A 14,493-nucleotide genomic window follows, 5' to 3' on the forward strand; every position below is an offset into this window, starting at 1 on the left:
TCAAATGTCTCAAAAGGGAAAGCAAAACTGAGAGTGTTACTCTCGCATTTGCCCAGCTTGAAATCAAACACGACATGGTGACATGGATGAGCATTTGCCATGAACACGGTTTTCAATAACCCCAACAAAAAACCACCAAAACCCCAACAAAGCAGAAAAATAAAATGCACTTTGGAAGTTTCCTCAAGAATTTCCTGAGGCTCAGAACTCCAGCTGGGTCAGTCTGATGCTGTGGAAGCAGAAAAACAAACACACGCCACATCCCCCCCAATATAAATCAGTAAATTAGTAACTGGGAGTTCTGAGACTGCTTTCAGGTTGCACACTCACAGTAAGAGACCTGTGAACCTCAGCGCAGAGAAGAAACAATTGGAAAACCACTTAGAAATTAATTCAGAAATGTTACTTAATGCAACAAAAAGCTGAAATGGCATTTTAAGGACTTTGCATCACCCAAGATTAAAGCCAAGGGACTGTTTCAAATTTAACTTGTGGATTGCAACTTTTGACTGGACAAGCATGAGGGCACTATGAATCAAGTCAATATGAAAAGTATGTAATTCTTGGAGTAATTTTACAGAAGTCTGGAACATCTCATTATTCCCAAGAATTGTCAATGTAGAAAGCTGAAATTTGAAGTTCACTTTATCAGCTACAATTGTCACCAAGAATGAAGCTTGTATTAGGCATTGATGCTTATAAATAGCAAAGCAAGTGAATCTAAAGAAATTTTCATCAGATGAATATCCTGTGAGAAAAAATTACTTTTCAAAACAATAGATAACAAGAGTTATCCAACTGATAACACAGAACAATACACTAACTTTAAAAAGATGAAAAGGCATTGCAACAGCACTCTAAAGGGGAGCTTTTTCAGTGGAAAAAATACAATTTGAAGGACCAAATGACTGATGCAAATACAAAACGTACGTCTCTTCTGAATACATATTACAAACCTTTGCAAGACAATTTAAGGAAACACTGTCAACCTGAAATTCTGACTAAAAATAACTATTTTTAGAGTTAAAATATTTATCTGCTATTTTACCTTTTTAATAGATAACTTTTCTGGTTAAATGAATGCACAGCATAGAACTCAGGGGTAACAGAACAAACTGCAAAAGTCAACATCAGTTGGGAGAACTGGGGGGGGGAGGAATCTATCTTCCATTCTTTATTTTTTGGTTGTAGCAATCTGAGCTGTTGCTTATAATAGGAAGTGAAAACTATCAAATGGAATTCTATTTTTAACACAAAGGCATCTGCTTACAGACTCACAACTGAACAAGATTAGTCAGTCACACTTTTAGAGCATAAATTCATGGAAAAGATAACATTCTTAAATATGAAATCAGAATTATTGCACAGATAAACACAGCACAGACTACAGTTATGTAACTGTTTCAGTGCAATATTAACACCTATTGTAATAAATAGTAGCAACATCTTGAACTGAAAGCTTATCAAGCACTGAATACAGCATCCTGCAATCGTCTGAACTTACTTATTCTTACCTTTTTTTTTTTTTTCATTTTTAATGGAGTTTAAAACTAATAAATCTTTGCTAATGGCTGTTCACAGCCTTACCATCTAAGTATAGAACAGTTCTACTCATTTCCGTATAAGCTCAGAACTCATTAGTGAAAGACAGCCACAAAACGAGCAACTTGGGAACTATCCAGGTTTAGAAAGCTCAAATCATTTACCTTTCTGGGTTTTTGATCTCTTCCGTTACAAAATTGAGTGTATCCCAACCAGAGTAAGAGAACAAGGCAGAATAAAGCGCGAGGGAAATGTCTCCGATATCAAAAGAGGATCCCTCAAAAGAGTTCTCAAAGTGCGATGAATGTCCTGTGTGTGGAAGAAATGCAATGAAGTACAGGATAATAAAATACAGCAAGTAATTTTTTTCAATTTGGCACACAAATACAAGAAAACTCAGAAACCCTAATTCCTTCAAAGCTGCTTATTAATCCCTTTTTCCAATTCTACTCTGTGCTTCAGCCATGAGAATAAGCATGGCATTTAAACTACTAAAAATTATGCTCTGTGGATGATACTGTTCTATAATTAAACACCTAGTTTGTCCACAATGGCACAAGAAGTTCAGGAACATTAAGTTCAGACTAAGCTACAAACAACTGGCAATGACAATACTCAGGCTGAGGCTATTTTTTATAACATATGTATTTATAAAATAATCCACTCTGTCCTTCTATATCCTTTTAAATTTTCAATCATTTATCCTATGCAGAAAACAAAGATTACAGTTGATTTTAAATAACTATGACCAAAAAAACTCCCACTAAATGGATGTTTAAGTTTTAGCTATTAAAAATAGAAAACTGAGAATTAACAGAACATAAAATATTATTGTTACTTGAGATAAAATTTTCCCAAGCTAAGAGAAAAAGCGTATGGTTTTTTTTGCACCAGTATTTGTGAGAACTTGTGCCATCTTTTGATTTTAAGCAAGTCAAGACAAGCTCATCAATGGCAGTTTTATATATTTAGACTATTTTACATATGCAGACACACACACAAAAACACCAAATACAGACAGGTGAGTAACTATGTATCTCCAAAACGTGCCCTGTACTATGCATCCTGAAATGTTTAGACTTCATCGAAACTGGCCAGGCAAATATTTGAGGCCTCTATAATACCTTCACTTCTTTCTCTTTTTTATCCTAACCAGATATTGCTATTCCCTTGGCACAGACACAGGCAGAGTAACTGCTTAATTAGAAACACAGAAGGGAGACAATGTCAAGGAAGTTAGTAGTGAACAAGCTCAGTATCTACAAAACAAGGGATGGGCAGATGTGCTAAGGATTAAACACTCCAGCATGGTGCTCACATATGCATATTCTTGTTCCATTCACAATAATTACCTTGCTCATGGACTTTCAACAATAACCGGTTAGAGCAAAGGACACAAATTGCCAGATTGCCAGGGAAAGACCTTTATGGCAGCTTTGAAAGCAGGGTAATTTTTTTAAGCTAACACACCAATAAATTCTCCCCAAAGGAAGAGATAAGAACAAAACTAAGTTCAGAATTCCTCTAACTTGAAGGCACAGTGCCCAACACACACACAAATTTTTAAAAAAATAAATAAATCCAAAACCCCAGCAACTTTCTAATTCTCAAAAGCTATAACAGAACTCAGGATTTGAGCAAAAAAAAGAGCTGCTGTTTCACAAATCTACTTACATGTTCTTACAAATCTATTTTTACTTCAATTTCAGTCACTTTCAGACTTGCACAAAATTCATTTTGTAAAAAAATATTCAGTTGATCTCATTGTAAAGTAATATGCTCCTTACAGAAATTTACAGCTTTCTCCGCTCCCATCGTATTTTGCTAGCTCTGTATTTTGCTGTTTTCATTTCCTTTATTATTTCATACCGCAGGCTGTAAGTTGAACAACATTGCTGAGCAATCAGTTATCTTCTCGTACCTAGTTCAAAGTCAGCTGAGATAGGATAGCTTCTCATGATATAATATCATGATAATGCCTAACTTTGGTATTATTGGTGTTTTCAAAGTGGCTATATTATGCTTGTACTGAGGCATTTGATAACACATACAGAGGTATTTTACAGTCTTTAGACCAGTTACTCAGTTTAACTGATAAATACAAACCTTTGCTTTAATTTTATAAGCTTACCCTGGCATATTTTAACAAGTCCGGTTATGATGATGACAATAAGAGCAGTGACTTTAGCATAAGTAAATATATCCTGCACCCGTGTTCCCCATTTAACGTAGGCACAATTTATAAATGTTAGAAGACCTGGGGGGGGGGGGGGGGGAGAAAAAAAAATGAACAATATTCAGTTTAATTCATTTTTCAAAGATTTTAAATTATAATCTAAATATGCACTTACCTGTTATATTAATACTTAGGTTAAACTAAGCAAAATACACTGGTACTGAAAATACACTGGTTTAAACAAAACAGTAGGAAACAGATGTTCTAAACACACTGTTTCAAAAGATGGAAGGAAGGACCTTCCCCTTCTCTGATTACATGCCCATTTTCCTAACGTTACCCCCATCAGCGGCACTCTGCAACTATCCTGAAGCTAAAGAAAGCATTGCATAATTCATTTCAATGTATGAATATTGTTCTGATAAATGAAAGATTATCTAGAAATTCCTTTAGCAAACATATTAAAATAGTGTGTGAAAAGTTTTTTCCCCTTCCTTGTTAGTCTGAGGATGAGTTCAACATCCACAGAGTATTTGTAATACTGAATGTGGTCACAGGCAATTCAATACTCTTTTCCAGTTGTATTAAACTATTACTAAGCGAGGTTAGAACAGATCTGACCAAGTAACATAGGCTTTACAGCTAAGGCAACATTAATCTGGATTTTAAAGAACTGGTAGTAAGTAATAAGTATTCTGAATATATTCCTCCCTCTCTCCCAAAATACATCAGTCTCAGACCTATTTCACAAGACTGTAATAGAACTTGAAGTGAGACCTTCAGATTTCACAAATATTTTAGTAACAGTGGCTGACTAAACTTACTCATATGATCAACTTCCCCAATAAACACATTTCAAGCTATTGTTGAAATACATTGTTCTCATGGCTCTCAACATTTTGCTTTTGCATTTATTACTTTTTCCTCAAGTGGAGAGCCAGACAACTTCTGCCTGAACTCAAATGCTGAATATTGAATAGGATTCAGTATCTTCAGTATTCTTTATTGAACAAAATACTAATTCAGTGCATAGTTTTCTTACCCAGATTATCATTACATTATTGATTCCAACCCAGAAGTTTTCCCCAAATCTCTTTTTCCCCCCAACTAGTAAAAAAGTCGTTATATTCTACTATACTTTTTATCTCCAAACAATTTTCTTATACTATGTATTTTAAATATGCATAAAAATAAAACCTAAACTTTATTGTTTAAGGAGTAAAGTAGTAGTAAATCAAAATTAAATGAAAAGATGTGATAAATTATTTCCTTTCCCATAATCCAAGAATAATGTGATACTATTACGATAAAAATGTACTTAGCACAGTTACCAAATAGAAAAGTAACAATTTTAAAAAGATAACAAAAGAAAGGTAATGATCTCAGAAGCGTGGCACTAGTACACTGGACAGTCTGGCCAAGTGGAATAGCTGAACGAGATTCCACTGAGCTTGGCAAGATGAGGGGAAAAAAACAGTTGTATCAAATTTCAACAGTCCAGACTGCCACAGCTCCCAAAGAGCCCTCAGGAAAAAAACAACTCTGCTTGGTCTCTGCTCTGCAGTTTTAATGATCGGTATTATCTATGGAGTATTTGCTCACAGGGTTTATTTTGGCCATTAATTTTTTTTTTAAAGCAACTTTCATTGGGAATAATTATTATTAACTCCTTATTTTAGTGAGTTAGGACTTGTTCCCTGCTTTAGATGAAATGCTACTCTGTTTCTGATATCTTAAAAGAAAAAAAAAAAAAGATAATCAAGAATCTGAATAAGCCACATCCCCTCCCTCTTTCTTTTACTAAAATTATTCTCTCATGCTTTCTTCAACTTAATTATCGTTTAGCTGCTTAAAGTTCCTGAGAACTGTCAAGTTTAGTTCTGTAGCACCAGATGCCACACCCACTGGCAAAATGATTGACAAAGTAATGCTGTATAACACTAAGACTGATCTCACACCAGATCTAGTATTGTTCTTACTACAGCTTAAAAAAAAAAACAAACAAAAAGAAACCCCACAACAAACCCACCCATTCTCACATACAATCTGTACCTAACCAATGTTCAGACTTCCACTCCCAGCAACTTCATTAATAAAGTATTAATCGTATCCAGAGCTAAGGATTTGACACACAACATCAGCCCTGCCAGGCCAGGGAGAAGCGTAGGCTTTAACAGGAACAGCTAAATGAAGTTGTAGAACAGAGGTGAGAGTCTCAGCGCTGACACCTAGAGCAGGGCAGAACAAGCATTTAAACCATAAAATGAACATTTAAAGTAAGTTGTTCCACCTACATAAGAGTGATCTTGCTGTCACATGTCTCCACTAAAGAAAAATGTGCTAAATTCCCTCTCTTAGCAGCAAGTGTAGAGGACATCACATTGTCTTTCTACATCTACTATATAATAATTTTAACTGAGTCACTTTGTCTTAATTTCTTGCTTTTTCATAAACTGCTTTTTATGAGGGCTAACTCCCCTCAGATGTGAGATACCTTAAATGGAAGAGCAGATTCCCCCACACTCCTGAATCTGTGCCAGGATACCTTGGGACAGTATCTGTTTAAGGAATGTGGACATGACACTACAGGTCCTTCATTTCTTTCCTGAAGTTGTCACAACAAAATATGGACACACATTTGGAAGGGAGGAGGGAGATGGAGGGAACAGAACTGAGTAAGCTGACGGATTTTTTGGAGGAATTTTGTGATTATTCTTCCCACTACCTGGACCAGCACATTAGTGCTTTCCCAACAGTAACAAATTAACTTAGAAAAATGGAAGGGGAAGCTATAATGTTCACAACTAGTTATAGAGGTGAAATATTTGAAGCACACGCTACTGCGCTGTCTTTCCCTTCTTCTAGTCCTACATAGACAACTGTAATAAGGAACATTAGAGCTATTTCAACAGACTCCCTGTTGCCTCAAAAAGGAACCAGCTAGGAGCAGCACATCTCCTCCCTGTAGCATATTGTTAGCAGTAAAAAAACCCAAGTTCTTTATTAGCTTTATGATAAAAGCATCAGGTCAATAGGAATGGCAGACTCCATAGCACACAGCGATGATGATCAGTATATGACAAAGGATTGCCATATAGACTTTCTGAAATATATTTTTCACTGTTTACTGGAAATGTAAAATATGTATATAAACACTTTTAATAGGAAATACCTAAATTAAGACACACACAGTACAATCATACAGTTTCATTCTCTTGATACAGCAGAACAGTCCTGATTTGAAGCACGTGGACAGCTGTTCATATTGACTAACAGAGCTAGCTATCTGATTACAAACATCTCAATGTTTTATGCGCACACAAAATTTCTGCTTTTCAAAAAAGCTTTACAACAGGTACAAGTTTTTTATGTTACTGTTAATCATGAGCATGAAGAATAATCTTGAATGAATGATCTTTTGAAACGCTACCAGAGTAATTACTTAAGCATGTCTACATTGAGAAGCTATTGTAAAATAAATTACAGCAGAATTCATAGCGTAAGAGCTATTCTGCAACAACTTTTAGACCACACCAAGAATATCTTGAGGTTTGATTCAATATACGTCCCTGAGGGAAAACAAACTTTTTCCCCCACTTTTCCCATGGAAGTAAACTTGGAAGAGTTAAATACCTTGTTCTGCTTCTGAATGAGAAAATTCACTGACTGAATACCTACAAGTTATTCATGTGCTGGAAATTGTTCTTTTCCCTGCTGTAACTTAAACCGTTGTAGATTCTGGGACTTGGTAGGATTTGTTTTAATAAAAGCTTAACCCTGGATAAAAAATTACTGTAGTAAATTTCAAGAAATACTTACATTCACAAGCAGCTGCTATAAGACGGCAAGCCAAATATGGAGGATCACAAGAAGGGAAGAAAGGTTGAACTATGTAGTTAGCAAAGGTGATGGCAATAATTGCCTGACTAGTTGGCTCAACAATTAGGAGTGAGGTCCACAAACGAATAAAAGCAATGAAGCTCCCAAAAGACTCCAAGATATATGCGTAGCTGGCTCCTGACTTTGTAATAGTGGTTCCAAGTTCAGCATAGCAGAGAGCTCCAAAGACTGAAAAAATCCCTCCGATTGCCCAAATTATTAGAGACAATCCGTAAGATTTGCTGTAGATGAGAACTCCTTTGGGAGAGACAAAGATACCTGAACCAATCATGTTGCCTACTATAAGGCTTATCCCATTTATCAAAGATATTTCCTTCTTCAGTTGCATTGTATTTTGGTTTCCATCCTGCATTTCACAGCTGTCACTTGGATCTGTCCTGTCTGATTTATTGACGGGGCTGTATTCAGCCAGTGAACTATGCGACTTCATACAATCTGTCCTTTCTCCCATTGTGGAAAGACTGTGAATTCTCCACGACGCCAAATCACAATCTAAAACAAAATATAGACAGCTGAAATCATTATAAAATCTTTTATGCCAAGACTTTCTTGCCAAATCTTCTTTCTACCTTTTCACCCTATGATTTACAAATGTAAATCGAGAAATTCCCTTCTGTTACTTCGTATGTGTTCTTACACAAAGGTAAATCCATGCATAGTTAAAATAAACAGAAAAACCAACACACACAGAACAAGAGACAAATTCCAATATAACTTAAGCTGAGAAAGGAGCTTCTACCTTTGGGGGAGGGGGGAGAAACAACAACAAACAACCCAACCAAAAACAAACTGAGGGATTCCAATGTTGAAAAGGAAGAAAGAACAGATAAAAGCAAAGTGACGTGATACAGAAAAGCAAGCACTGTAAGACCAAGCTGGAAGTTCTAATCATGAACATAGATTTATTACAGTACTAAAAAAATTAATCAAATTATTGTACTTACACATGTAAGTTATGAGTGATCTAGTAAGAGGGTTGCACATTTTATTAACGCAGTGTGGGCTCTTGCCAAGGGCAATATGAAGAGATACTTACTCCAGAATCCCCTTGATCCAACTCTTGACTTTTAACTGCTACTAGTTCACTCCCTCCCCCCTCCACAAAACTGTTCCCAGTTCCCACTGCCTCATTTCTTGGAGTTATCTAGGAGTGCAGGCTGTACATGAAAAAACCCACAGTAGTTTCAATCCAAATTCCTCCATTGCATTATTTTACTGTATCTAACAGCACCTAAGAACACAGAGGTGAAATAAACATTTTCCTCTGCTTCAGAATTGACCATTTGGAAATGAACCACCTTCTTCTCAAGTATCCAGGAAATTCTCCCATGCTTTCCAAAAGCAAGTTACTGCTAGTAACATTTATTAGCACAAAAATATACCAGAAATTAGCAGTAATTCTGAATAAGGCCCATTTTATAGAATTTCAAGTAAGAAATAATCTATTCAAGGAACAGTCTTGTATGGAAACCAGCTTAAATTGCAAATGTACCTTTGATTACTAGGTTATCAGCTCCATAAAGAATAGGCCTTACATAATTACCAGAATGCACTACCATTCATTTGCCCTGCTCCTCATTAAACCCTCAGTGTATACTTCAGCCATTTACTACAGAACAGAAAAATTAAAAAGTCTGGGTCAATTAGAATAAAGCAGCTGATCTAGCAGGGAGAAAAAAAAAGGTTTTGCGCTTTTTTGGGGTAACACTAATTTTACAAATGGTTTTGTTATTCCAACAATAAACTTGCCAACTAAGAGAACAAAAACCCTGAGTACGGGGATTTTAAAAGATCAGTATGCAATCACCCAAACTGCATATATATCTATGCATCTAGTAACATACAAACATACAAGGTTTTGCTCATGCAGTTAGGGGCACACCTTTCTGGAGGGAAACGTAATAATCATACTCTTCCTTTATTATAAAGCCAACGCCTGTATACTACAATACAGAAAATCTGACTTGACATCCCTGAACTAGAATAGTTCTAAAGATGTGAAAAGATTATTTTCAATCAATAAAAAAGTAACTTCTACTGAAATGGAGTACAAACAATTTACTGAAACATGTTACATCATTCACCTCCAGTTCATGAATCTTCTAACTTTTTCCACATTAAAATAGAGACTGTGTTCTTTTAAATAATGCAAAATGAGATCCTCAATCTGTTTAGTTGGATGCCTTCTGATTTATTTCCCCCTTAATATTTCAAAGAAACACAGAGATGGTTAATTACTAAATACATATTTTATCATTTATACATGATTCAACTTTTTATCTAGTGCCATACATACATCACAAGCCATCAAATTTCACATTTTTAATAAGACTAAAAATTTTCAACCTTCCAGAAACTAAAGTCTGCTATTTCAGAACTTAAAAGCTTGAGTGTTATAATGAGGCATCTCCAACAAAATTAAACTAATTAGAAGAGAGGGATCCACACAGTTTCTACAGACGACTGTGCCCAAAACTGCAAAGGAAAACAAAAGCAAATTCAGCTCACCAGTTGTTACTGGTTCTCCTTGTTATTTACTCTTCCATCTATCTTGTGCCAAATTCATTTGCAACCACATACTGGCTGATTTTCTGTTATTGGTGTAGTAGAGCTAAGTCTTCAGAAAGACATACGGCCTATGAGCTTGTAAGATTATTTGGTTTGCTTTACAAGAGAAAGTTCAGGTATTATTATAATAATTTATATTAATTTATACAGTAATCAATTGCAAATATGATGCAATCATCAGAAAGCATAAATGTGTAAAACAGCAGGACAAATAATCAAAGCAGATGTCTTAATGACTAATTTAACCGTAAGAAGTGGATTTAAAGAACACTTGTGACCCGTAGAAATAACATTCAACTCCAAATTGAGTCTTTTCATTTCTATTTTGACTCGGACAAGACACTAGTTGCAAATATATTTCAGAAGGCAAATCACTCTAGACAAATGTCAGTGGAAAAATTAAGAATACTACAGCTACTATTATGACATCCCACTGCCAGTTTGAAAATATGCCATGTTCATTCTCAACCCTTCCCCTATCCCAAAGGATAAAACTGAGTAATATGTTAAGAATTGACTCATGGATATAGAACATCATTCTGGTAATAACTACACAGCTTTATGATTTCTTACTTCACATATCCTAATTATCATTCCCATTTCTTCCTGGAACACCTTTGAAAGTATGACTCGTTCAGAAGCACAAACATGACTTTGAATACTCAGGCATTTTGATGATTTGATTTGATTCAAATTAATTGAATCATTCAAATCAAATCAAATCTGATTTGTTCGCACACTGGCAGTTTTGGACTAAGAGTCACCACAATTTACCTCATGGTCTGAAGTTCAGAGGTACATTTAATTACCTGTAACTACAGACCCTGTCACTGTTCAAATGCCTCCACCTCAATTAGCAGCACGTGACTGCAGTTCTATACAATTTTGTTACTGATGACCTTGACTGTTTCTTGCCCTATTCTACCCTACCCAGGAAAAAAACACCATAATATCCTCTCAATCTAGCTTATTTTTTCTCTCAATACTCTTTCTTCCTCTTCAAGTCTGCTTTTGTTATTCCCAATTTCAGGCATCTGCTGACAACTAGGATTTGCATGAAGGTGTGTGCAACAGCTCACTCAAGATTTGGCATTTCATTCTCTTCTCTAACCTTGTTTGTTTTATATCCTTAAAGCCTTCAGGGCAGGAATTGCTTATTTGCCTGAGTCGCGTGTCTTATTACACCACCTCTATGACAGAAACAAAACTATTGGCAGGTTTTTTCCTACAAGCACTTCACTTAATCTTAACTGGAACTAAACTCAGCAGCTTTGACTGACTGAAAAAAAAACCCACCAAACCTACAAAGGAGGAGGGAGAGCAGAAACTAGAGAAAACTGAAGCTATGTTAAGATTAGCAATATTGAGGAAAAAACCACATATATTAAAAACCTTTATTCTGCCACAAGACCATTATTTCTGTGGAAGCAGACGACAGGCTTGGAAGAGAAGAACCAGAGGGGAATAGTAAATGTTTTCTAAAATACAATAATCCTATAATACTCCAGTTCAAAATACTGTTAGCTGGTTTCTAATGCTGCCAGCCTTGCCACAGGACTGCTATGGCTAATGCAGGCTTATGCCTTCACACAAGCTAACGTGGATTTCCTCATCACTCACCCTTGCGCAATACAAAGTCTTAAACTCTTGTTTTTGCTGATCGTTGCAGCTGTGAGGAATCTTTTTGCTGATATGCATAAGATTCTTTACTGAAATGACACTGCCGTTGATATAGAAAGCTTTGACACAAAACCAGGACACAGTGACCTGAAACGAGGATCACTTCATTGTCTCACCAAAAATACATATTCTGATAAGGCCTATCACATGTTGGCCATGTACCAAAGGAACTAATGAAGGTTAATGTGCAGTTAGCAGAGTACTAACACTGCATTACAGGGTGGCCCTCCTTTAAGAGCAGGGAAAGAGGAACCATCTGCGAAGATCCCCTCTCTCCCACTGAGCAGGACAGCAGCTGACCTGTCATTTGTTCAACTTGGGGTGAACTTGCGAGCAGGTTAATGACGGATATGAAATACCAAACTGCTAAAAGCTTACTATGTTTTGCTATACTCTTATACAATAGTTGCTCATTAGCAAAGATTTCTAGTGTTCTTGCCTCTGTCTTCCGCAGTTGTCTTGATTGCATAAAAACGCTCTTGTTGTAACACAGCTTTACATATATACTTTGACTATTCACGTATAGCAGCTGTAAAACTCCTATTTCTGAACACAATGATTGGCCCTTTGGGTAAGAGTCAAGATTGCCCTACACAGGCAAACAGCATGAAAGTCTTCAGGGAGTTAAGCACCAACAGAGCAAAGGTTGTAAGTCCCAGAAATGCCTATTCCTTGCAATGTATATATTTAGGCACCTCACAGTCTGAACATTTAAGTGGGAAAGGCTTAGAGTTGTCTAGTATGTGTTTTTCTTGTTTCTGGTGAGAGAAGAATCATTTCCCTGCCATACATACAGTTAGCAGACAGGAAGCCCTTGCAACAAAAGCAATTCCCAATGTAAAGATCTAATCTGTTCAACCAAGTCTTTTGTGCTCACATATGCAAACACACCATCTTTAGCACTATAAAAAATAAAATAAACCTTTGATCAAATAGAATGGGTTGTAACATCCATTTTTTTAAAAGCACAAGGTGTGTTTATCATATAAAAAGGTAAGGAAAAGAAGTTACTATGTCAATTATTCACTTGATAGTGTGTCAGTGATGGCAGTAAGTTCTGACTACACACACCTGACACAGCTGCACAAGAGATGTTCAGCAAATACACATACTAGCCACATGTTCAGACAAATCCTGAATAAGGCTATGAACATTAAATGAAGTAGAGATCTATAATCAGCTCACAAACAGATATTCAGTTACAGTGTCTCAGAAACTCTTCAAAACTTCCTAAAGTACCAACCCTAGACAAATCCACCTCAGTAATATTAACCTAGATTTTAAACCGAGTCACTTTAAAGTTAGGGAACTGTGCTAGCTACAAGTGGAAAATAACATGCCACTATATCCTTCACACTTCTAATTTATTTTTATATTTCCAAGGGAAAAAATAGAAGCAAGCTCACAACATGGGACTTTGTGGTAGACAGTCTTCATTTAGACAGAAGTGAGGCTGGGAGTGCACGAAGCAGCTGCAATGAGAGGAACATCTGATGAAATTTACACAATAAGCCCCAGGTAACGGCAGAATGCACAATAACAGAGTTTGTTAAAATAATTTATCTTATTTTTTATGCTCGGGCACAAAGTGGAAACCTCTCAAAACGGGGAAAAGTAATGTCAAAAGGCACACGCTTACCTACAAATCTATACCCATGTGTACTCTTCAGCCGTAACTTACAGCCACACCTAATCAGATTGCATTTAATACACGTCACTTAAAAAAACACATAAACAACCAAAATCACTACCAAATGCCAGTAAGCAAAGACATGCTCACCTGAGGGTATTACCAAACCCACTTCAGTTCCCTGCGATAGCTAGTTAACAGAGCAGTTATAATTACATGCACCCACCACCAAAAAACATCCTGTTATAACCCGACCTGAGCACCAACCCTCATACCCGCCTGCTTGCCAAACTAAATAAAACACGTGGCTCCAGAAAACCACCCTCAAGTCGGGATGTGCACGACATGACGGGCTGTCGCAGGCGGGAACGGCGTGAGGAGACCGGCCCTCAGGGTCGCGCCGCAGGAGGGAGGATTTGGGGTCATTTCGCCCCTCGGTGGCCGCTCCTCTCTCCCCAAGCGGTGTTTACCCTGTTCTCTTTACAAAATATGCGAGGTTCAGACATATTTCACGCCTCCTGGACAACGCCGGGAGGAAAGCGGCTGCCGGGCGCCTCAGGGCTGAGGCGCGGGGCAGCCGCTTCCCTCCCGGCGCTGTCAGGGCTGAGGCACCCGCAGGTGCTGCCGCTGAGGCACCCTTTAAAAAAAAAAATAAATACACGGCGTTTGTCGCACTACTACCCTGTACACCTGCAGCCGGCCCGGGACGCCGAGGCCGCCAGCACCGGATGCTACAAGGGAGGCGACGGCACGGAGAGGAGCCGGAAACCTCCGCGCACGGCGCAAGCTTCGCCGCCAGCAGCCCCTCCGCCGAGCCGGGCTGCCCGCCGCCACAGCAGCCGCCCCAAGGTGGGAAGGAGGCCGCGCCTCGCCGCGGTGCCGGCCCCCGGGGGTCCCGCGGGACCTCCCTGCCGGCTGTGGCGGCGCGGCCGCCCGCGTTACCTCCGCTCCTGCCGGCCGCGCCGTTGCGTGTCCCGGGGATGCTCGCTCGGTGCCC

The 14,493-nt window shown here is 37.8% G+C and overlaps 1 protein-coding gene across 10 annotated transcripts in view; it reads right to left on the minus strand.

Moving 5' to 3' along the window:
- The window catches only part of SLC7A6 (solute carrier family 7 member 6), a 31,745-nt gene extending 17,252 nt beyond the window's left edge, over window positions 1-14,493 (minus strand). The window contains exons 1-7 of one of the 10 annotated variants that reach the window (XM_076349353.1): window positions 14,439-14,491; window positions 13,273-13,338; window positions 10,127-10,282; window positions 9,703-9,819; window positions 7,538-8,110; window positions 3,674-3,799; window positions 1,707-1,851 (exon numbers count right to left, since the gene is read on the minus strand). In XM_076349353.1, coding sequence (XP_076205468.1) covers window positions 1,707-1,851; window positions 3,674-3,799; window positions 7,538-8,069 — 803 coding nt within the window. In that variant the 5' untranslated portion in view covers window positions 8,070-8,110; window positions 9,703-9,819; window positions 10,127-10,282; window positions 13,273-13,338; window positions 14,439-14,491. The other 9 variants (XM_076349351.1, XM_076349348.1, XM_076349356.1 and 6 more) reach the window with 9 other exon arrangements.

This window comes from Aptenodytes patagonicus, chromosome 11 (genome assembly GCF_965638725.1).
Source record: "Aptenodytes patagonicus chromosome 11, bAptPat1.pri.cur, whole genome shotgun sequence".
Classification (NCBI taxonomy): domain Eukaryota; kingdom Metazoa; phylum Chordata; class Aves; order Sphenisciformes; family Spheniscidae; genus Aptenodytes; species Aptenodytes patagonicus.